Source organism: Lonchura striata, chromosome 21 (assembly GCF_050655825.1).
Source record: "Lonchura striata isolate lonStrDom1 chromosome 21, ASM5065582v1, whole genome shotgun sequence".
Classification (NCBI taxonomy): domain Eukaryota; kingdom Metazoa; phylum Chordata; class Aves; order Passeriformes; family Estrildidae; genus Lonchura; species Lonchura striata.
This window is the reverse complement of record NC_140723.1, coordinates 6,010,530-6,035,812: the sequence shown is the minus strand read 5'-3', so window position 1 is coordinate 6,035,812 and position 25,283 is coordinate 6,010,530. Positions and strand designations below refer to the sequence as shown.

Below are 25,283 nucleotides of genomic sequence, written 5' to 3'. Positions count from 1 at the left end.
GAGATGAGTCACTGTGTCTCCTGTGAGACTGCAAGGAGACACCTTGAAGCAGAAAATGGCTTTGGAGTGCCAGCTTGCCTCCCAGAGCAGATGGCTGGGCTAGGCTGAGGTTAAAGATGTTCATTATAAATCCATCATCAAACTAGGCCAGCGATGGGCAGTGATTTCAGGCAGGGACACCTTCTGTGCCACGCAGGGCTGCAGCTGAGTTTTGGGGAGTGTTGGAACTCAAAATGTCCCTCAGACATTTTTAGAGGTTCCAGGCCTTGGTCAGAAGCATTTTAGACCCTGGCAGGCAGCTGGAAACAGCTGTGATTTTGAGTTTGAGCCATGGAATGAGTTACCAACTTTGGAGGTGGAACAAGCAGTCATAAAGGGTTAGATAGAATAGTAAAAGTAGATACAAAACAGAGGGGAAATTTTTTTAGTATTGTACAGGGGGGTTTTAGCACCTGTCCAGGGGGGTTTTTACTTTGTACATGGGGGTCAGATGGAGGAAAGTGGGCTGATCCTGTTCTTCCTCCTTCTTCTTCCTTGCCTCCATGTTCTTGGTGATGTTGGCACTCACAAATTGGTTTAGAGTAGAAAAGCACTTTGTAACATAGGTAGTAGATATTGGGGGAAAACTATAAACATGTAATACGTAATATATCATATAAAAGACAGCAGCAGCCCTGGGTGGGGAGAGAAGAAGCAGTCGGGGTCAGAGAGGATGTCAGGGTGTGTGTGTGCCTCTGCCTGAGCTGTGAGCAAACCACAGCAGCCCCAGAAGAAAATCTTTTAGATAACTCACAATAAACTGCCTTGAGACTGAACAGCAAGAGCCTGCGCAGTTTTTCTTTGGAAGCACGGGCTGGAGGAGAAATTTCACCATCACATGGGACCCCAGAATAAGGCCGGGGTTCTCACAGGGGAGCTGTTCAGATTCTTTCACACAGCAGAGAGCCCTGGGTCCAGAGCACAGCTGGAAGAGCCTCTGCAATCTCCAAATAATGCTGCCCATCACTCTAAATAAAATTAAGATCACCCCCCAGTGCAGACACCATCAACCCAGGTAACTCCCATGCACTCAGATCACCAGAGCCACACAGAGTTATTGTCACCCTGATTCTTAATATTTTCTAAAGCCTTCTGAGTTTACATTCTGTTAGAAAACTTTCCCACACATTTTTCTATAAACATCATATTTTTTGCATTCCTTCGTGGGGGTGGAGGAAGTTGATGTACTGGTGATTTGTCCAATGTCTTTGGAGAGGTGGCCCATTCACTCTCCAATCCACTGTCACCTTTGGAAAAGTATAAAAGTTGGAGTCAGAGAAATAAACCTTCTTCTTTTTTACCTTGCCATCCCAGTGGCTCGTGTTGTGCTTTCTCGTGTCCTATAGCGACAAGTTATTTTCCTTCTTTTTACACAACAACGTAGAGAATAAACACCCCCAGCCCACACGGGCAGAGCTCCCACTGCCCAGGCACTTTCCTCATCAGGTACACCAGGCTAGAACAGCAGTGAAGGGGATGGAGCTGCACCACTCTTTACCAGATGGGATCCCAAATCATTTAACAGCGAAATCAGGATTGAAGGCAGCTGCAATTTCTTTTGTCACAGCTTACTCAGGTCGAACAGAAAGCAATTGCCTACTTTGATGCACTCACAGTCTCACAACCCCCTCATGGTGGATAATCTGCATCCCCTACCCCAAACCTGAAGGAATCAGCCTGCATGGGATACTTTCCTCAAAAACAATAACCAGCCTGATCTCTTCTGTTCCCTCAAGGAATAATAAAAATTAAATATTAGGTCTGTACTTACTTTCCTGCCATACAGTGTAATGTTAATGAATTTATGGTTCAAATACTTTCTGCTTTCATTTATAACCCTACATTGTGGGGTTTGTGTTAATTTGATTGTTAAAATAAAAGTCATTCTGGAGTGAAAAATCTCTAAAGCAGCTTTTTCTTCCAATTTTTGTTTTAAAAATAATTTGTTTTTTTAAGATGGGAGCTAACCACTGCTCCCAGAAAAGCAGCTCTGAGATGAAAGCAAAGCAGCCTTGAAGCAAATTTGTCTCTGCTGAGCAGCCCTGGCCCAAGCTGGTTCACTCCTTACTTGCTGCCCACCTCTCTGCAAGTTTTCACATCCCACAAAATGAACAGTAGAAGCCTGCTCCAAAGTATTTACTGGTAGGGGTTTTGACAAGCCCCAGAAAAACACACTGTGTGCTGCTAAACTAACCCAAAGTAACACAATTTCACATGGCTTCAGGGAGCTCTGGGTGGGGTGTGAGAGCTGCTGGGAGCTGGAGAAACACAGCATAATTCCAGTCTTGCATTGTGACAGAGGAGCTGCTGTGGCTCTCTCTCTGTGTCAGCTCAAAATTCAGCAGTTTTTTCCTACTCACTCTTTACAGTAGAAGTTGGGTGATTGGATAGAGAGTTGGACCTGTGCTTGTCCTGGTTTGGTTAGTTCTGTGTTGCTGCACTGTTCAGAGGAAGCACCAAACTGGGATGTTATTTTTTATTCACAATTGTGATATGAAGATACAGAAAGCAACACCTAAAGGTCAGTGTGGGAGTGTGAATCTGATTATAAATCCAGGTATTTTTGGGACAAAGCATCACTAATCATGTGTTTGTGGTTCCCCACAGTTTTCTACTGTTCTATGACAAGGCTATATTGCTCCAGTGGTGACAGGGAGGACATGAAATAATAAAAGGCTGTATGACACTCAGAACCTTTGGCAGATCTTACTCTCCAAAAATTTAATTTCCTCATGTATATTTCTGTTTTTTTCTTGGAAAGACTACACAAGGATTCAGCATTCCACCACCATGAATCACAAGGACTTTCCTCCACAGCCAAGCATCCCAGTGCCACGGGAGGTCAATGAAACAGGTTAAACCATGGGTGATCAAACCCTGTCCTCCCAGAGGAATGGTTGAATTTGGACACTATCAAAGCCCTGCTCCTTTATTTTGGAGGATGTGAGCTGAACTTAGACATGCCAGCCCTGGAAATAAAGTAATTTACTCACAGAGGAGGTTGGAAGGTCCTGCACAGTGCTGCTGCCCTGGGTCTGCAGCTGGCTGGGGATGGGGGACAGGACCCAGCTCAGCTCCTCCTCTGGGGCTGCACAGGGGGACACTTCCAGCAAGCCCCAGAATTGTCACACACCTCTGCCCACACAGGGAGTGCACACAGCTCTTCCCACAGCTCAAAGACAAGCCCAGTTTTTGCCATTTCTATGAAAGTCATGCTGGATTTTAGCTGTCAGTGTGCAATGGGTCACTCTCCACTCCTTGTCTGAGGTAGGCAAGCACTGTGCCTCTCTGTAGGATCTTCCAGAGCCACCCTTTGACATATCCCAGTGCATTTTTATTCCAGCACTGCTGTAAAACCTGTCCCATTAATGTCCATGTCTGAGCAAGAGGCACAGCAGGAAGGATGGTGGCTCACTGGGGATGAAATGCTGGGTTTGGACAGTTGTTTTAGGTGATATTTATTTTAATATTTTGTGGATCAGGGCTTTTTAAAACCCGTGTGCACACTTCTAAAAGTCAGGCTGTCTCAATGACATCATGCAGATTTGGTTTTTTGCGCAGGTTTTGGATCCCCACACATACCAAGCTCTAGCATTTCATCAAGGAGACATAACTGCAGGCAATGTGGCAGCTGCTTCCTGGCTCCTGGAGCCTGCAAGGCTTTATTTGGGTCATGCAGAGTGTCTTTCCTTCCCCTTGAAGCAGGTAAAACGTCTGCTTGGTTCTGACAGTGAGACAGAGCCCCACGAAAGTGAAGCTATTTCTATTTTAGAGGGGAAGTTGTAAATGAAGAACTTTGCAGGGTACATTTCTGATCACCCACTGGCAGTGCTGCTGGAGGGAAGGGGAGCTAAATTCAGCTCTCATTTGGCACCACTGTGACTCCTCTGATCCCAATGTGGGTCACTGCAGCCCGAGCAGGGAGTGCAGGCTCCCCACGCCCCAGCCATGGAAATATCCCCTCCATGCCCCAAACCTGGAGAGGGGATTTGCTCTGTCTTACACCTTTGTGGAGCCAAAACTGCAAGTGCAATACAGCCCTCGGGCCACTCTCTATTGATGATGAAATCACCTTTCAAGGTTTTGCATGGTGATCACTAGTTCTGGCAATATTCCAACAGGAGAGTGTTTTGCTCTCAAGATTCTGTAAAATTACAAAAATCCCAATTAGAACTAAATCAAAGTTGTGTCTCACTTACTAGCAATTAGAATTATGCAAAATCAATATTAATAGTTGGCAACTGCTAGTGCTCACAATGAATCAATATTACTAACCGGGGGTGTTCAATAGTTCTGAAATGTACATTACTTATAGGGAAAAACAGAATTTAAAAATATCACTGAAGTTTCTGATCCAGAAAAAAACCCTACATTGCAGAATCACTTTGGTGCCATGGAGTATCCAGAATAGCAGCTTCCCAAATAAAGCTTTGCCAAGCCTTGCTCTCCAGCTTGTGTGGGTGGCAGCTTGGTGTGCTCCTCGTACGTCCCAGATAGAACCAGAGCTTGCAGAGCTTTGTGCTGGGTCCAACAAAAAGCTACAAACTACAAAACAATTCTACATCTTCCTTCAGAGGCATCACAGTAGGGTGAACCTGCAAGTGAGAGCAGAGCCCAGTCAAAATAGCTGAGTTTGATACATGACCTCTGCAAAATTCCTGAGCCTTCCAGGGTGGTTGCACCAAGCCATGAGTTCATTCCCCAGGACAGGGAACATCCACTGGTGACTCCCTGGGAGGTTTGGTAGGAGAAATCATTTTTTGCTAACCAGTTGTGAGTTTTTGAGTCCATAAGAAGTGTGACCCACTTTCCTATTCCACGACTGAACAATTTGCACAGCTCTAAATATAAAACTGTTGATAACAGATCTGTATTTGTGGGAAAGGTAGGTGGCTCAGGAGCTGCACTGGACAACATGTGTTTCCAACCACCCTGCAAAACCTCCCTTAGAAAAGGTGAATCGGGCATGGTTTTTGTCCTTTTTCATCACCACATACAAATAAATATCAAAACCCAGGTTGAAATTATAAATATATTTGTGTTGTTGATAATCATGGCACTACACAGTGAAAATAATGTAATTTCATTTTTCTTGAAGGACTTGTATTAGAATGAGACAGTATTGATACAGAATAGCCTCTCACTGTCCTGCTTAATTCTGTCTCAGTTTTCAGAAGTCATATCCTAACGCTGGAAGCAGGAAGTGCATTGGATAAGCTGTGAGCTAACAGAAACAAAGGCTCTATCCCCCTGGGTGGGGATCCCCAGCAGCGCTGATGGAAGGTGTCTGCTGGACCCTGCCACCCCAACTCCCTCCTACTGAGCAAGGCAGTATTTTAAACAAACAGTGCTTTTGAAAAGAAATAATAGCATTTACAGTAGTTAAACAAATGCTACTTTTTATCAGCTCTAATTACTTTATAATAGCATACAGTCCTTAGCTTGCTTATTACTATGTTGTTCATTACTTTAAGCCCTCACAGCTACTCTAGATAACAATTTAAATACACAGAGCTTTAAAAAAATATTTCCATTTCAAATATTTTAAAAATATACTTATCCTAAAAAGCTGTCCAGCACTATTCCAAAAATCTCTTGTAATAAATGTCTTTTTAAATTTTAACAAAAATATCTACCATCATATAGAAGAGCTCAAGTTTTGACAAATCTATAATACAGTCAGAAATATGTTGGGCCAGATTTCACTTTTGTTTATACAGTTGCCAATTTGGATCATGGTGTTTGTCTCATTTGGGTTATTCCAGTATAACCAGGAGCAGAATATAGCCCTTAGTGCTTTAAAATAGCTAAATGCACTGGGTGCTGCAACAGTTATTGGTGCTGAGCATTACAGGGAGGGAAATCCTTTACTTCACTGCATCTAAAAATGCAAAAGGATGTTAAATTTAGTATTTGTGCCATGACCAAAGAAGTGCCAGGCATCTGCAGTGGATGACTCAGACCCAGAATCATATTCACTTACAGAAATATATTTTTTTTTTTTTTTTTTTTTTTGCTGAATGGTGCCTGCAATTGCTGTCATTACATGGAGGATGAATGTTTCTGGAGAACTTTTGTAGGGGGAAAATGCCAACCTTCCTCTCATGCTTTCTACAATTCTAGGAATCATTCTAATTGCATTTTGTGTGAGTTTTAATAGAATCTCCCAGTACTTAGATCTGGGAAGGATACTATTTTGAATTGCTTCTGTATTGTCAATCTGAAACAGCTCCATTCATCCAGTCATTTTCAAAGTGTATCTAGGAAAACTTCAAGCACTTATAAGAATCTGCATCTCATCAGGACAATCTGGAAACTCATCTTTTCAAACATTAGGACTTTTTTTTGGCTTTTCCCCCTTTTTTCCTTTCATTCTTCAAGCTCAAATGCAGTGCTTGGTTAAGGACATGGAAATCAACCCAGTCTGATTGCAGCAGGGCACATGTGCAAGAAGAGGTGACAGTCTCGGGTCTGCCATTCCTGCCTGTGACCAGCAGTGGCTAGAAGGGATCCTTACACATTGGGAGTTTCAGTCATGTTTAAAGCTTTCACTCTACTTTTTTTGTTTTTTTCCTCATAGACTTTGGCTGATGATCTGGTAACTGATGAACCAAGGAAACTTAAGGATTTTGACTAAGTTCAGTCCTCACTGTCATCTTCATCTTCATCATCATCCTTGCTGGGGGCACACCTCTGGAAGCAGTGCACCAGGGTGGCCAGGAAGAAGCTGGAGAGGATTGCAGCGATGGACACGGCGACTCCAGAGAAGATGATGATAAAAAGGTCTGTCAATGACAAACTGAATTTGCATTCACTAAAGCTGACCTCAGATAACTCGTTCAGAAAGATCCTCCTGTTCTCCACGGGCAGGGAGCACTGGATTTCATGGAGACCTGCAAGGAAAGGGAAACAAAGCAGCAGATGAATTCTTCTCTTGTTCTGGGTCAGAGATTGAATGGCTGAAGAAAAGTTTTAGGGTTAATTCCAGGTTTATGGAATTATAAAATATTCGGGGGAAATGGAACAAAACCTGTCACTATCCAAAAGCCATTACAGAGCCCCTTTGAGCAGCTCCTGGAAATTAAGTTATTCCATCTGCAGCTTTCCAGGGATGATCTAGGTGTGATCTAGGTTTGCTTTCAGGTGTGATCTAGGGCCATGATTTGGAGGAATTACAAAAAGTGAATGTTGAACCCTAGATGCATCTAAACCTGGAGACCTGAAAGCAATTCCCAGCTACTCCATCTGAACACAAACTCTGACTCCAAAACTGGGTAAGAGGGATACTGAAGTTCCTTCCACACCCTTCTATATTACTTTTTTCCATGTAGTTCCAAACTAGAGTTTTTTGGGTTTTTTTTTTTCTGTTCAAAAAAGAGTTTGGGTTTTATGGATGCTTTTTTGTCTGTGACCTGCTTCCTCCTTTTCTCTCTGGCTGCCCTGAAGCCATGCAGACTGACAGATATTGTTCCTCCCTGCATTACTGGAGAATGCCAAGAGCTGTGTTCTTTGTAGTGAAAGCAAAAACCCCCCAGATTTAAGAAGTGGTGAGAATACAGTTGGATCCTGGATGGTAAAAGCACACAATTTACTGCATATGCCCAGTTCCCTCTTCACATCAGGAGAGGGATTTCCAGGGCTAGAATGGAACCCATACTAAAGTGAACAAAGTCTGTAGAGCTGCTGGCAAAGCAGCTTTTGTCTCACATTAAGGACAAAATTAAGGACATGAATGTGAAGGGGAAATGCAAGAATTGTGTGTTAATGACACAAGATCTGCTGCTGAGTTACTTGACCCACTTCCTCTCTCCTGATGATCCCAGGGTGCTCTCTCTGGTTTGGGCTCTGCCTTGCTGCATGCACACAGAGCACATGGCATTTCTGTCCCATTTGAATCCCACAATGTCACTTTAAACAAGGAATGGTGATGCTAAGATTCCCCCAGCGTTTGTGAATCCCAGCTTTCCTGTGGCTGGAGAGCTGGGGCATGTGATGTTTTACTGCTACACCCAGGCTCCTCAGGTTAGTGCTGCTGCCCTGATTGTCTGGAGCCAGCCCAGCTGTTGTGTTGATTTGAGAAGGAGTTCAAATTAATTCCACTGTGGAACCAATTATCACCGTGACCTACTTGACCTTGTAATGACGATTTTATTCAATTTTGATCCCTAAAAGCCATCCGGTATCTGTCAGGTTTGCCTAAAGTTCTGTGGCTTTCCCTCTTTCTTGTGCTGCTGTGACTGGGAAGGTCCTGAGAGCTGCCCAGCTGTCACTACAGGACACGAGAAAGCACCACACACACTTCTGCTCTCTTGGTAAAAGAGAGCAGTTTATTTCTGACTCTAGCATTTATAGTTTTCTAAAGGTGACAATGGATTAGAGAGTGAAAATGCAACCTCTCCAACAACATTGGACAAACTTCTAGTCTATCAAATTTCTCTTCCTCTATGAAGGAATGTAAAACAATAAGTTATCTATATGTACTATTTAAAGAAGATACTAAAACTACAAAACTACTTTTTCTAACTCCCAAATCTGACTCACTCCCAACTCCTGACACTCTCTGAGAGTCCAGCCCCAGGTAGGTTGGATTGACCATCAGGCTCAAACAATCCTCACCAGAATCCAACCAAGCCATCACCCCAGGTAAACAATTCTCTAAACACATTCCATATGGGAAAACAAGGAGCAGAAATAGAAATTGTTTTCTCTTTCTTCTCTCTGTGCTCCTCTATGAAAAATCTGGAAAGAGAGAAGAATGTACCTACCACAAGAGCTGGCCACCAAATCATACTTTCATTTCAGTAAGACTTGTAAGTAGCATCTCTAGGCATTAATCAGAGTAAGCAAAATGGGGGACTGATTAATATCCTTCCCTATTCAAAACCTTGAGAAATGAGTGAAAAAATATTGGCTGGAATTTCAATACCTGTGTCTTTTAAATCAGATTTTAAAAATCAAAGATTTTTCTTCAGTAAATACATATATTCCTGACAGTAATCAAAGCAGTTGCATGAGTGCAACATACTGCAAATTCATTTGAAGAGGTAATTCCTTGCTAATGTGAAAAGATCACTGCAGCATTTTGGCAGGAAAACCTGCACCAAGTGAATACAGCACCTACACAAATTCCATTTCACTTGTAGCAAGCACAAGAGAAAACAAGGGTTTTTTGTACAACTGTTTCTGTAAAAGAAATCAGTCTTACACATGTTGAGACCTCCTGAGAACTGCTGTTTTCAGAGCATCTGAGTCAAGCCCCTCAAAAGAAAGAGGGCACAGCTGACCATAAGCAACTCTACCTTTTAAAATTTCTGTCCAGATGCAAAAGAAATTCTCAACTGGCAGCATTTAAAATACTTCTGTGCTGGAGTGATGGGATGGAATATCAGATCTGGATAAGGGAGGAAGTAAAAAAGTAATATATTAAAAATAAAGAGAGCAAAGAAGGCTCCAAAAGAAAACTCTTGTTCTGAGCAGTTCTACATACTGCAGCCCTTGGCTTTAGAGAAAACTTACCATGGTCACACTTGCCCAGGATCCCAGACATGGGAAGGAGCTCACTCCTTCATTCCCAGCAGCAGTTCTGCCATGGATCAAAGCTGACCCTGTGCACTGTCAGCTCTGTTCCCATTTCCCACAACACACAGAATGCAAACAGCAAAGGATCTGCAGCACACCAAGGCACTTCGAGGGTATTGCTTGCTATGAGAATCAGTGTACTGCAAGGATATTGAGACTCATTATACAATAAGGAGAAATAAAGATGCTCCTCTCCATGTAGCCGTGGGTACTGGAATCTAGGTCATGTTCTCAAACCAAATAGATAAGATGGGAATTTGCTACTTGCTTTATTCTGTGACAGCCCAGCAGACTTTTGTGGCCTCAAGTTTTTAGAGAATTCTTAGTTATTGGAATAACAGATGCCAGGAGGTGAAATACAGACCACAGGCCAGGGCAGGGGTCTGGCTGGCTCCCAGCCTGGAGCTTCAGGCACGCTGTGCAGGCACCACCTCTCCCAAAAGACAGAGTGAGCTGAGCTCTCCTGTGCACAGCCAGGGCAGCCTCCCAGAGCTGTGCTGGGACAGCCAGGGCACGCTGCAGAGCTGGGTGCAAGCACAGGGCAGGGCCTGAGGGGGAGGAATGTTGGTCAGTCCTTTGGGTGGATGTTTCTCTTCACTGAGTCATGACACTGGTGAAAAACCCAGCACAGCCAAACTGAAGCTCTTCTTTGCACTCCAAAGAGAATTTGGGACAGACTGTTCATTGGAACAGTCAACAGTAAGACTTGGAACTAGCAGCTATGTCTCTGGTGGCACAAGGAATTTCTCCTTCCAAAGCTGATGCAGGGCTTGTTGCACCAGAGCTTCCAACTCTTCACCTGAAAATACCATCACACACCTGCTGAAGATGGACAAACCCATTTCATCTGCTTCCTTCCATAGACACAGCCCTGGTTTGCATTATTTACAAGTAGGCTGTTCCTGTGACAGAGGAGCACTGATGGTCTGTACCCCACCTGTGCTGTTCCACTGGTGCCAGCAATAAATCCATCTTTGTTCTTTCCTCAGGCAGGAAATCATTCCAGGCATTAAACACCCTCTGCATGAACAATGAACTAAAGAATGGTTTCTAGAAGGTGATCAGTATTAACTGCTGGACTTGGTGGAGTTGTACTCCTCTAATATAACGTGTTCAAAGTCATGTTGTTCTGAAACCTATTCGGGAATTTCATTGAAATAACTCTACCTGGACCCCTCCTGCATCACTTCTTTATGAACACACTTTCCCCCGCTTCTTTTTAAAAACACACCTCTCCTTTTAACCTTGTGGTTCTGGAATTCCAGCATTTTCACACTTCCCATGTTACTTAGACAATCTATTCCTTAGGGTACATACCTGTGTTTCCATCCTTATTTTCCCAGGGTGTAGGGTGTAGTTTTTTTCTTGTAGGGTGTAGGTTTTTTCCTCTGTGTGATTCTCTTTCAGCTAAGCTGGCTCAATCCAATCCCTGTCCCCACACACAACCTCTAGAGGACAGGAGATGCCATTTAACTTCAGAGCTCTGCTTTCTCCCATTTTTACTTGCATGGTATTAATTTTTATAGTTTTTTTGTGGGGGTTTCTGTATTTTTTTATTATTTATTTATTCTGTAGGATTTATTCTTTTAAAAGACCAGCCAGTATTCTTGCAAAGGGCATGCCAAAGCAGCTTGGTATTTAGTGCTTGGCTGCAGCAAGAGAGCTTTTGATGACAGTTATATATATCTACATCATTGCTCCCACAACATATTCAAGGAGTTGCTTCTTCATACCAAACAAAACTGTAAATGAAATAACAAGTGTGAGTGTGCTATAAATACACAGCTTGGGTTATTTTGGTCAGGGCCATCCCATTATCTGTAATGACTCCAGCTGTCCCAAGGACAATGTCACACACCCTGCATCCTTCTGCTATGTCACCAAAAGGAGCAGATGTACTGCACTGGTGCTGATTGCTTTGAAATGCCAGGCAAGGCACAGGTGTTGGACTCTACACAGGCTTCTCTCAACTCTGGGAAAATAAGGATGGAAACACAGGTATGTACCCTGAGGAATAGATTGTCCAAGAAACATGGGAAGTGTGAAAATGCTGGAATTCCAGAACCACAAGGTTAAAAGGAGAGGTGTGTTTTTAAAAAGAAGGGGGGAAAAGTGGGTTCATAAAGAAGTGATGCAGGAGGGGTCCAGGTAGAGTTATTTCAATGAAATTCCCAAATAGGTTTCAGAACAATATGACTTTGAACACGTTATATTAGAGGAGTACAACTCCACCAAGTCCAGCAGTTAAACCCTGCCAATAAACCACAGGCAATTAGGCTGCTGCTAGATTCTAAAAACCACCTTGAGTTTGTTTCTGTTCAGGACTATGCCCAGGCTGAAATTTTTCCCCTGTATAACTGAGCCTCCTAGAAAACAGAAGCAGCCCAAAACCAGTCTGCATGCAAATAATGAATAATTTCCTTGCAAATTACTGAGAAGAGACAAACAAGTCTGTCACACCCCAAAGTCATAACTGGGCTGATCTCACCATCTCAAAACCCCAACAAAAGCCCAGAGGCCCTGCTTCATCTGCATCCTGCTGGGACTTTGCAGCCATAATCCAGCCACGTTTCTCCCAGGTTCTTGATCACAAGAACCAGGAGAGTTTTGAAACCAGGGGCTTTCCCTGGATATGTTGCCTGCTGCCCTACTGCACTGTGAGTTTTGGCCCATACTCCTCCAGTTAAAGACAAATATCGAGGGCATCACCTTCTCCAGGTCCACTTGACCCTGTTTTGAAGGACTCCCTGTGTCTTTCTGTCTCTGCTTATTTCTAGTCCCTATGCTAAATATATTTTTGACTGGAGAACTTCTGGAATTCATTAGCATTTCAAAGTTATGGTCTGTCTGTTAGCCAACATTGCCCAGCTATAATTTTGGATGTTGAGTTAAAAGAAAAAAAAAAAAAAAAAAAAAAAGAACAAAAAAGAAGCAGCCTCAATTCTTTTGGGGTCTTTTAGAGTTCACAAAAAGCAGGTACCAGGACACAGAGCTTCCTACCATTCAGCAATGGGCAGCAGAATGAGATAATGCAAAAGCACACTGGGACATGCACGAGGATGTATGAAAATACATAAATATATCCACAGAAATATCTGAAACCATAAATGTTTAAATGAGCTGCATGCACACATGTTCAGTACTACAGATACAGTAAAGGGTACTACAACAGGCTTTTTATTTTAGAGTAAAATTGGCATTTGCCCTCTTGGCTGGAATTTAGCTGTTCCCTTGTGTTGCTGAGTGTAGTTGACAGAGATTTGAAATGTTTAAATGTGGCATGTTGTTTCTTGTGTGGTATTTTGCTCCCAGCTATGGTTTGCCTTAGTCTCCTTAAACACTGTCACAAATGTATGAGATGTATTAATAAGCAATGAGAGAAGCATTGCCTCTGAAGTGAGATGAGATTTCATTGAAAATAGCCTTGAGCCATCAGAACAGTAAAGCTTTAAAAACTTGAAGCCTAGATTTAGGTCCCTAAATAAAACTTTCATGGCCAAGTGCCCTAAAGAATTGCAGAACAGCTTTGGAGGGTACTTAGCAGTTTTTCTCAATGCCTAAATATGAAGTTCAACATCAGGTGTTCACATCTGCAAGTGCTGTCCTCACATCTTCAAATCCGTGAAAGATGGAAGCACTCCAAATAACCTTAGGATGGAAGAAACAGAGTGAAAAGCCAGTGGCAGTCAGATCATTTTACTGAAAATGTCTGGGAGATCAAATTATATATTTATATATGTATATATAGAAACAGATTTGATGCGCTTGTTAAGGAATATAATTTCTGTGAGGAGTTTCTGCTTGAGCAGGATAAAAGCTGCTGAATGTGTGAAATGTCTTAGGGCTTTTAATTCCTTTGCAGGCACACAGATCTCCTGTTCTGTCCTGGTGGTGTGGGAGCATGTGCACGATACTGGGGGAGAGCTGATGGCTGCAATGGACAGAACAGCCTGTCCTTGCTAGCTGCAGCTCACCCAGGTTCTATATTGGTACATGAAGTTAAGGAGCCTTCTCTCCACAGCAGATGAACAAATAAATGCTAATAAAGACTGATAAGGCAAGAGGATTTTTGAAACACTCAGTCCTTGCTGGCTGTCAGTTCAGATGTTAAACAAAACCTGTCCTCTTGTGTCATGATGATGCTTTGTTTTGAAGAAAAGACTTAATATTTTCTGTAAACTCATTAAAGGCCTGGATTAGTGAAATGAGAGATTGTTTAATTTATAGAATAAGTTATGCAATAGATCTCAGGTTGGAATGGGACCATAGAAAGAAGCAAGAGATGTAACCTCATGGCATGGAATGTCTGAACAGGCTTAGAAAAATCATTCCTTTCTCCTGGGTCTAGAAGGGTCTGCAGGGTAACTCCTGTGAGGGGCAGCTGGGGGGGCTCAGCCTGGAGCAAAGGAGGCTCAGGAGGGACCTTGTGGCTCTGCACAGCTCCTGCCAGGAGGGGACAGCCAGGGGGGATTTGGGATTTTATCCCAGGGAACAGGGACAGGAGCAGAGGGAACGGCTCAGGCTGGGCTGGGGAGGCTCAGGGTGGAACCAGCAGGAATTTCCCCATGGAAAGGGAGCTCAGGAATTGGAACTGCCCAGGGAGGTTTGGATCCCCATCCCTGGAGGTGTCCAAGGAAGGGCTGGAGGTGGCACTCAGGGCTCTGGGCTGGGGACAGGGCACAGCTGGGACTCGGTGGCCTCAGGGGTCTTTTCCAACCTCAGTGATTATATTTTATGATTCTCACTACACTGATTCTCTTCTGAATCTCTCTTTTAAGACTGAATTCAGTCTGAATTTCCTGCTTACAGTCTCACTGTCACCTGATCTTGGCTTTTTTCTTACCTTCTCTCCTGCCATCCTTCTCCTGTTCTTTTGCTTTATCTGGAAGTATACTACTCCACCAGAATTTACTTCTCCATCCATTCCAAAGAGGTCTTGAAAACTACAGAAGCCTTTCAAGTAGCTAAACAGCATCTGTGTCAGTAGTGACACTAAAACCCATCTTAGAATTGTGCAGTCACCACCCACAGCTTTCCAAAATGGAGCAACAGTTGATCCGATGAGCACCGTCCTCACCTCAACTTTGGCTACTTCAATTTCAGACATTGAGAACATCTGTTTTGTTTATCACAGCACAAATCTATTTGGAATTCTGTCTCTGGCCACTTCTGAATGAGTTTTTAAAATCTTCCTGGAAATACAAATGTGCAAAGGCTACCCATAAAAATGCTCAGTCTAAACCTTTGCTAAAAGTCTTTCTGATACTGTTTTTATAGCAAACAGCAAAATTTTTAATTCTTGCAATGGGTCATGGGGAACTTAAATATCTAAACAAATTAATTAATCCCATAAACGCTATACAATTTCCCAAACATAAGGGGAAGAAAGGAAGCATAAAGCAAAATGAGGACAATATGACAGAAAGGAGACACTACAGTCACACTCCAAGGAGTACTTAAGTTCTAATTAAAAGTATGTTAAAAATACTTTAGTCATTAGCAAACAAGGTCACAGGCCCGGCTGCCCAAAGGCTGTTCACAGAAAATAAAAATCAGCAACAGGAATTTCAACAAAGCCCTTCAATGTGGCCATTGCAGATTACTTGTATTGCTTTATTACAGGCATTTATCTGAACCCAATCCCTTCATCCTGATGGGATCCTCAGAGAGATTCAAGAAATGTCTTTTGCACTAATTTTAAACAAGAAGTATCAGCAAAAATTTATTCCATCAAAGCCCTTTGTATTTAAACACTGAAATGGAAGGTTCATAACCCTCTGTTCTGTCATTTGCACCAGTGACAATCTTTTGCTGGCTGAACCCTGAGTTTCAAAGGGTATTACTAAAAGGTCTAGGTTAAGAGATGAGGAAAAAAAGAAAAGTGCAATTTTAGCCAAGATAAATGTGATGAACAACAAGCTCTGAATGCAGAAGAAAGCCTGGCCAATATGAGAAGTTGCTGAGTGTATTTTTTTAGACCAACTTAGGCATTTGTTCTTTCAAGGTATTTTTTTTGTTCTATGAGTTTTCATGGCCCCATGGAGTAAAACCTACTATGAAAGTTTTTATACTTTGTAGGGATAAAGATCTTACAGCAACTCCTCTATTAAAAAAAAAAAAACCAAAACAAAAACAACCGAATTCTTAATATCCATTCTCCTGCTGATGGGAAGGCTTTGATAGGTACCATTTGCCACCATATGCCATTCAGGTGTAACAAATGCCTACACAACCAAACATCCATCTACAGAAAATCTTTATAACTGTTGTACTTATCCATTGTGACCAACAGCAAACACTTTGTCTTCTCCAGGGAAAATAACTTTTCTAATTTTTCCACTTATCACCCTTCCACTGCTCTTCACAGTTCCTTTGCCTTGTGTTATGCTCACTAATTTGTTTTTAATCAATTACTAACCAAATCAGAGGGGGATATTCTAGTTTTGCTTTGCAGCATGAAGAAAATGCTGGATTTAATATTTCTTTATGATTAAAAAACGTGTTTGCTGTTTTAAAGTGCTAGGTTTAATAACAAAATTTTAGTGCTGTTTTTTAACAAGTCTGCCTGCAAATTTGCCTGGATGAGAGTATCATCTGGGGAGGGTATTCACCTAATGCCAGTTAAGCCTTTATTTAAAATGTAGGCTAGAAGAATAAATGCTGGAATCTGTAAAATCCTTGAAATCCCAGCTGTTTGTTGGATGAGCAGAGGCAGCTCAGCTGGGCAGAGCCTTTCCAGCTTTGCAGCCAGCTGGGCAGGCAGGCCAGCAGAAGTTTGAACTTTGCAAGCTGCTTCTGCTGCTGTGCCAGGAGGAAAATGGAGCCTCCTGCAAAACTAATGAGTTGAAGTACAGCTTTTGTTCATATCACTGAATCCTCCAGAAACCTTAATTACAGAGGGACAGAGCTTCAGGATCAATTATCCAGATTTCAGTTCACAGAGACAAAACTCCCCTTTTTAAATCAACTTAGTATTTCTTTTCTAAAGCCAGGGGCAGGCTGGGCTGATGAGCTCCCTGCAGTGCTGCAGTGGAGCAGTGGCTGGGTTGGTGAAGGGTTCAGCTGCTGGGGGACTTCCCTCAGACAGGCACATTCTGCTGCTTTTAGTGTCACTCAAGGTGAGGAACCTAAGTGAGTGCCCAGACCCTAAATCTGTCTGCAAATGTCCTTCTCCCAGTGCACCACAAACTCTGGAGCTGCTGCAGAATTCCAAAGGAGAAGCAGCCAAGATCTTTTCTTGGGCCCTGGAAATGCATCCCTACCTTCCCTCCTGTATTTCCAGACAGAAATGCTGCTGCCCTACTTATCCTGATGTGTTTGCTGCAAGAATTCTTCATCTCCAGCTTTACAGAACTACCAGGAGCAGGCAGGGAGTCTGAATGTTCAGTGTTTATTGAGTTGCCCTTCCCACTGTTCCCAGAAAAGGCCAGACAAGTGTGGATTTGGATGAGTGTAACCAGACAAGTAACACTAATTTAATCAGTTCCTAATGGGAATCATGTTGTGACATCATTAAAAACTGGAACCTGGGTGTAAAATGCTATCAAATCATAATTCTAACAATTTAACTCTGACTTTCCAAAAGTTGTTTTGCAAAGCATGCAACTGTGGCCACGTATTTCAAAAAGTCATTGAGGCAGTCTTTCCTTTTTGGGGTTGGTTTTGCAGACACCTTTGTGAAGAATGTTTTGATGCTTTTTTAAAGGAGGCAGTGAGTGTTTTTGTGGCAGCAGCTCACAAGAAGCCCTGGTGCTTTTCTGCATCCGTGCACCCTGGCATGGCTGGGTGCAAAGAGAGCAGGGTGCTCACTCCAGACAACAAATGCAAATCCTTGCAGGGCAGCCCTGACCAAATCAACCACTCGAATATTTGCTCCTTCCTTTTGTCTTCCCAAATCAAGTCCTGGTTAAAGTTTGGAAGATCTGGATAAGCTGGTAATTTTTCAGCTATTTGGCCAAAACAGAGCTATGGATGAGGGAAAACACTGTGGGAAAGCATCTCTGAGCTGGGGAGACACTGGGGAACTGGCAGTGCTGCAGGAAAGCTCACTCACTTGAGGTGCCCAGACAGAAGTTCAGATAACTTTAAAACACTGAGGAGGCAGCAGAGAAAGAGGTGGGACAGACTCAAACTGAACAGGTCAGGATCTCAGTCAGGATCAAGGGGAACAGCCTGGAAGTTCAGTAAAAGCCTGGAGAAAGTGAACTGCTGTGTGAACTCAACATTAGAAACAGGCAAATACTTGATTCAAATTGAGCAAACTTAAACTAAAGCATCAGGAAAGGTGGGATAATGGGTTTGGTTTAGAAAGAATTGAGATCAAAGTTTCACTGACACAGAGAGGAAAAAATACCAACGCTTTTCCCTCGAATCACTTCTTCCTTAAAACAGCTGACCTACAGCTAAGAATATTCAGGGCAAGGTAGATGAGTGGACTAGAAAGATGCTACCCAAGGTCACAAGCATGGGAAGAGCCTGAAAAACTGACTGCAGAGTCTGAGCAGGACACAGAACAGCTTCAAACTGACAGGGAGAGGTTTGGATGGTACATAAGGAAAAATCCTTCCCTGAGAGGGTGGGGAGGCCCTGGCACAGGCTGGCCAGAGAAGCTGGGGCTACCCCATCCCTGGAAGTCATCCAGGCCTGGTTGGATGGGGCTTGGAGCAACCCGGGGTGGTGGAAAGTGGGGGGCCCTCCCCTCTGGGGCCCTCCCAGAGTTTCCCTGCTCCCAGCAATCTGCCTTTGGGAGCAGCTGGTGCTGCTCAGTGGCTGGAGTTGATGCCCTGGTGCTTGTTGGGAGACGTGAACTGTGAGATGATCTCCTGCTAAAGCTGGATTAAGAGAGGCTTTGGGGTCTGGTGGGACATGAGTCTGGATTCCCTAGACATAGCAGTCTTAACACTTTTATTTTTTCCCCCCTCTGTGCCTTTCTAAAAATTACTGGCTCAAATACCAGGATTATATATCTTGTATTTTGGGGGGTTCTAAAGTCACTTCAATTTATTTCTCATATTGGAAGCAGTGCTTTTTTAATGAAAAGAGCCCAGATTGAGATGCTGAAGTGTTTCAAACACAGAGCATCACAACTAAATACTTCCAGGAAGGAGCTGATGATCACAGTTGCATAAAATGGGGATTTAACTCTTTTGTAGCAGCTTCATCAGTAAAATGAGAGGAAAAACAGTTTTCCTAAGGAGCTGGCACAGAATATTTAGCTGCTCAAAAGGCTTATTGTAGAAAATATATTTGCCAGAGAGAAAATGAAGTCTGGAAGAGAACCAGCTGTGGGCTGAATGAATTTGAAAAGGCTCTTTCACTGCCTATGCAAATTTAGTCTATAAATCAAAATTATTAGGGCTTAATTTTTATATTTTATTTCTTAAGTGGGAGGAGGACCTACTGCTAAAAGAAGCCAACATGAATTTAAAGGGCTCGTTTGTTGAAAGCATGCAATTACAGCCTGAGCAAACTGCAGGCACACAGACAATGGGAGCAGGAAGCATCCTGCCCTCCCAGCCACACACAGACAGACACAGAGACTGCTCTGAGAGCCACAGAGCTTTACCTTTCTGGAGCTTGGATGCATTGTCCTGTATCCAGCTGAAAAGATTGGCAAAGTCGCAGTCGCACACCCAGGGGTTGCCCTCCAAGCGGATGGTCCGCAGGGAGGGCAGTGCTTCCAGGGCTGCCACGTTTAGGCTCTGTAAGTTATTGTCATTCAATTCTAACACTTGGAGCTGGTCCAGGTTCTCAAAAGCAGCCTCGTCCACATCCACCAGGTTGTTGTTTCCAAGGCTCAGTTTTATCAGTTTCTCTGCTGATTTAAATATCCCAGCATCGAGCTGCGTTAAATTGTTGTAGCTTAAGTCTAAATACACCAGTTTGGTAGAACTGCTAAAAGTGCCCTCTTCTAAAGAGGTGAGGGAGTTATTCCTGAAGTCCAAATAGACTAGATCTCCATAAAATATAAAGAAGTCAGCTGGTATTGCCTGAATGTTGTTATCAGCTATAAGAAGTTTCCGTACATCCAATGGAAAGGGATTAGGAACACTTGGGAGTCCTTGATCCCGGCAGTCTATGGTGTGGTAGTCCATACAGCTACAAACAGCAGGGCAGAGATGACCCCCGGGCAGGAAAAGCAGACAGGCAAAGCCAGCAAAAGGAAGGAGGCAGGAAGGAAAGCATGGCAACATCGTCAAGGATCTGGAGGCTGTGATGAGCACCACTTCAGGAGAAAGACATTTTGCTCAGCTGAGCAGGAGTGCCTGGTACTTGTGTGTGTGTCTGATTGTATCCAGGAGATCACATATCATCACAGATCCGATAGCAGCAGCCTGGAGGGGGAGGGAGGAGGGAGGGAGGGAGGCAAATGTGAGGATTTACACTGTCAGAATATTGTGATGCTGTACAGGGTGAGGAAAGCGATGATTGGGTACACGGAGGATCTTTCAAAGGACTCCCTTGCTTTTGTGAGCTAAAAAAAGCCCTGAGCCCGTTTGAATATTTGCTGTCTATTCCAGCAAAGGGGAAATCACACCTGATCCTGTGATTCTGACAGCAACAGCTTCTGCTTAAAAAGCCCTTCAGGTAAAAATCCCCGATGAGATCACTTACTGTGTGTCTTAGCAGGAGCCTCCATCAAGGTGATCAACAGCGAGCGAGGGTCAGGCAGTGTCCTGGAGCCTGCTGAGGACAGGTTTCCCTTCTTTTTGTAAAACAGGGAGCAGAAGGGGGGAGCCCAAAGACAAGGAACTCTGCTTGGTGCTGTTTCTGGATTCCTCAGCTGTTAGAGCAAGCTTGTTCACATTATCCAAATATGACTCAGTATCCTTTCACCAAGAAGAATAACCTACAGCAGCAACAAGGAATACAGTCTCCAAAGTGAGGGGCTTTTCCTTCCTGTTTTAATGACCCAAAAAGCTACTTTCTACTACAGCACCAGTAATGTCTGTTGGGCCACGTGAAAGTGCAAAATGTGGATCAAATCTTTAGCTAGTTAAAACTGAACAGGTTTTCTTCATTTTCAGGGGGGTTGAAATATTTGACAGTCAATCTCCCTGTCTCCTGTGGGACAGCAGAAATGATTTTGCAACAAGGCAGCTGTGTTTTCCTGACATCCTCAAACCCACACTCACAAAGGCAAGTCCTCAGCCAGCTACACACTTTACTTTTAACTCCATCCCTCCCTCCTTATGCAGGGTGTGTAAGCAGAGAGTCTGGAGAGCTGGGGTCACACCTATGTGCTATGATGAAAGATTTTTCTAGAGACAGATGGAATTTGGGTGCAAGAGCACAAAGTCAAACATCTTTGGCAAGCTCACTCTTAGGTCAAAGAGTCCAGAAATTTCAATTTAAAGTCATATTTTATAACTGGATTCAGAGTATTTTTCATCCAGAATAGGGGACAAAAAATTCCTTCTCAGACAGCCTTTCCTCCGAGATACCTGTGCCTGAACTCAAACAATGAAAGCAGCATCCCTCACCTCTCCTTTAGCATACACCTAGAAACACTGAACAGCTGGGAGGGAGCAGAGAGGGAGCCTCACTGCTCTCAGCAGCACCACTGACAGAAAAAGATGAAATGGGCACAGATTAAAAACCACCTGAGCACAAGGAAACTCTTCTCTGTCTGTGAGGGTGGCCAGGCTTCCCCGAAAGGTTGAATATCACCACAAAACCCAACTGGGGACAGCACTGGGCAAACTTGCTCTGGCTCTGCTTAAGCAAGGGGCTGGAAGTTGATTTCCAGAGGTCCCTTCCAACCTCAGCATTTCCCTGCACTGCTCTTGGGAAATGAACATGTCAAGGTTTATACCTTGAGAGGTTTATACCTTTCTCACATCTTGCAACACACCTTGTTTCTAATTCATAGGTTTTTTATCTAAACCACATTGCAACTGCCTCTAGATCCCTCCCATAAAGACACATCCTGCTCTAGGTGCCTTTAATGTCTTAAATTATTTTGAAAACACCACCCAGAAAGAAATGGGCACAGCTGCCTCTATAAACCACCAGGGTAAAACCCAAATAAATTCCTGAGGTGATTATTTTAAAGTATTTACCTTTAAATTACAGAGGAAGTGGCAGTTTGACAGGTTACCTCTGACTGGAAAAACTCAAAGATGCAAAATAACTCTTGGGGTCAGGATTCATTGAATTGGCATCAACAGGTGACTGCAACTGGTATTCCTCATGCAGAACTAATGCTTTTTCATCTCTTAGGGCTGTATCTTGCAAGCAATTGTTCCTGATGCAATCTACTGGTTTTCTGCCCCTAATTTAACTAAGGCTTTAGGTCAGAGATGTTTCTAACACAGGAAAGCAGGACTGATTTGATGTCTTTAGCAATGTAGTTTTATATGGATAGATTCAGCTCTCTATTAAGAGCAGGAATTTATTGACAGGATTTAAGGGTCTCTGTGGCTCCTCCTCTGCAGACCCCCCCTTTTTCTATCAAGTGCACAGAATCAGGATGTGACATTTTCATTTCCAAGATGCCTCAGCCTTCACAGATGGGAGACTACAGACAATAAGGCATAATTTGTGAAAGTTCCAAGAACATGCTAATGGCAGGGGTGGAAAAGGACTCAGCTTCCCTAAGAATTCCACCAGCCCTTGTTAAAACAACCACTCCTGTACAGAACAGCCTTTGCTTTTGCTGAGCTGCTCACCTGCATCCCTTACCTGTCAGCCCTGCATCCAAGCCCACCCTCCCAGCCTATTCTGCACAGAGCCTGTGCAGCTCTCCTGGCTGAGATCTCAGGGAAGGGCTTGGCAGGAGATGAGGGATTTACTGTCAGGTTCTGCATCCTGGGGGAGAGGCATCCCATAGGTTTGGGAAGCATCAGCCCTGCTCCCACAGCAGCCAGGGAAACAGAAATCCTTTGGCAATATGTGACAGCTCTGATCTTCTGCTGTGCAAGCCCAGCTGCAGCGCCTGCCATGGGCTGCTCTCTTTAATTTCAGAGACTTTCTTCCTGACCCATCTTTCCCTGTGCAACATTTCCTGTTTAATTCTGTCTTTTATAGCTTCTGCTTATTTCTGTTTCTCAGCTGTTTCCCCTCACAGCACAGAAATTCTTTTGAATTCTTCTGAAGCTTCATTCACTTGCCAAACATTCTGTGCAGTTTCAGCTAGCAGGAAGAAAGCAAAGCTTTCTACCTAAAAAAAATATTAAAGCTTTGCTTTTTAAAATAGTTGATGTGCATCAGTCAGTGACAATAAGCTGGGGTTTTGGCTGTGATGTGCTGAGTGCACAGCACCCTCTTGTGCCCTCAGATTCTGGGCAGCCACAACTGCTCTGCTCCCTTCTGGTGAACTATTAACAAGTTTTACCATATTTCTGTCTCTCGTGTTCCCTTCTTCCTCTCCCTATTAAAGAAACTCCAATCAAAAAAGAAAAGACATAAATCAGGTGGTGTTCTTATGTATTTCAACTGGCACTGTGGTAAAACACAAAATTGCACCAGTGAGTAGTCTCAGGAATAAAGGGTTTTTTATAATCTGTGCTTCTTCAGTGCTCCCAATCAAAGGCCAACATTTTTTTCACCTTCTTTCATAATTCCAGTACTACATTTTAGTTAATACAGGTTTGAAAAAGACAAACTTCCCAACTGGGAATTGATGCCCACAAAACCCCCAAATATTCTTCTTCCACATAGGTAGGATCCCACATTGATGAGATTTTTGACTGTCAGCTGATTTTTCTGTGATTCTGCTTTCCAGGATCCCCTAAGGGGACAGAATGTTTTTGAAAAACGTGCTTGTAAATCAGGATAACAATTCCAGTTCTAGTTCTAAATGTAGAGGATTTTGTTCTGAATCCTTCTGTGGAGAACAAAGAAGGAAAACCAATGTCTCTCCACACCTCCCAGCAGCAGGAGCTGGAAAACCACAATAGTAAGCAGACTTTGGATTAAAAACAGTGATATGGATTACCATTCTTTAATTTTTTATTCAGGATACTACCAGGAGAAGGCTTGACAATAAAGGCAGTGACAAGACACACTAGTCATGGATCCTCAATGTGTTTCACATCAAGCAGTAAGAAACAAAGAGAAAAAACATTTGCTCCTGACAGAGTTTCAGAGTTTCTTCCAGTTCTCCCCTTAAAAGTGCTCAAAACTTCCCCAGATAATTTAGGTAAAGGAGTTAAAAAGAAAGAGCAATCACAGTGCAGACACACGTGAAGGATTCAGGTCTCAGCCAGTAAATCCTTCCTTACAAGAGACTTGGACTGAAAACTGTCCATCCTCATGCACATTTTTGAGCAGCTAACTGAGCATATTTTTCCATGAAGGAAGTTATTATTCCAGGCTTATGCTTCATTGAGTTAAAGCACATGTCATGGCCAGGCTGCAGTACCAGGTGCACAAAATGATGGCAAAGGGTTTTCTTCCTCATTTTCAGACATCACAAAATGTCCTGGGCACCACTGCTTGAGCCTGAGTGACCAGCAGTATGTTAATCAATTCAGCAAGCACTGAAACTAAGAAAAATCCCATTTTTATTTGGGTTTTTACCATTTTGGCTTTAGTGTTGTTTTTTTTTTCTCCTGAGAAAAAATTTCCCCTGCTCTGACTGGGCAGTTTTATGAATGCAGCCAAGGGGTACCTCTGGGCAGTTTTCCCTCTGATCTTATATCAAAAAAGGACTGAAAAAGCAAAAGTCTGAACATTTATGAGATGATAGAAACTGTGTGCTGAAGCTTACACCTGCCCAGTCCTTCTCTGCTGCTGTGCTGCTGGGAGGGAAATTGCATCAGAATTAATCAGCGTGGCAGCAGCAATGATTGAATTTGAAAACTTCAGACACTGCAGTTCAGCAGTCAAATGAAACCAGCCAAAACCCATCAAAAGGCTCCCATGATCTGCCCCAGACAGCGTGTCTTACACAGACATTTGGTCACTCCCTTATTGCAAAGCATTTACAGCCAGTAAATGCAGTCACAAGAGATGGGAGAGTGTGAATTATATTTCATTTTCCCCTCAGGAATGGGTTTGTACCCAGCTGCTGCAGTGTAGTCTGCTTGCCCTCTATATAGTTTATCAACTGGTCCAGAATTACCAGAGCTTTAAGCAAATGAAAGGCAATTAAAAGTCCTCCTGAGATACTGACAGAGATGTGCTCATGTTTATCCACTGCTACTGACTATGCAATGAAATGAAAGGTGGTATCAGGATTCCCCTGAAATCACAGAATCACAGAATTATCTCGGTTGGAAAAGACCTTTGATATTATCTTTGTTTGGTCAGATTTACCAGTGGGTCTATTGAGATTTCAAAAACCTCACAGAGATCAGAGATCCAAGATTTTCTAAATGCTCAAGAGTTTCTATAAGAAAAATTATGTAAGAAATCCAACACAGGATTTCTGGAGGAAAAATTATGAAAGTCAGGGGCTTTTAAAGCAGCAGCTGGAGCTGAAGACAACGTTCATATCTGAAACTTGTTTCAACCTGCACCTTTTTCAGCCTCTCACCTTTCAGTGAAGCTGAAGAGAGAAGGAAGCATGAGCAAATTCTCAATGCCTCAAGATACCACAACACTTAATCCAGCCCTAGTGCAAGGTTTAACAGAATGGATTTTTAACCTATAATTGCCATTATAAACATGGTCTATTTGCTTCAAAAGACGGGAAACTAATAAATTTGGGAATTGCTTTC

The 25,283-nt window shown here is 43.1% G+C and overlaps 1 protein-coding gene across 2 annotated transcripts; it reads right to left on the bottom strand.

Moving 5' to 3' along the window:
* Positions 1-1,093: 1,093 nt before the first annotated feature.
* LRRC38 (leucine rich repeat containing 38) lies at positions 1,094-20,375 on the bottom strand. Of its 2 annotated transcripts, XM_085558922.1 has the most exons (4): positions 20,233-20,375; positions 19,184-19,952; positions 9,339-9,430; positions 6,794-6,932 (listed from the first exon to the last, which is right to left on the bottom strand). In XM_085558922.1, exons 2-3 carry the CDS (start codon positions 19,809-19,811, stop codon positions 9,342-9,344), a joined length of 717 nt encoding a protein of 238 aa, XP_085415048.1. In that variant the 5' UTR covers positions 19,812-19,952; positions 20,233-20,375; the 3' UTR covers positions 6,794-6,932; positions 9,339-9,341. The 2 variants fall into 2 exon arrangements, with proteins under 2 accessions (XP_085415047.1, XP_085415048.1); XM_085558921.1 differs by lacking the exons at positions 9,339-9,430; positions 20,233-20,375 and having other exon boundaries at positions 1,094-6,932.
* Between the last annotated feature and the right edge of the window lie 4,908 nt (positions 20,376-25,283).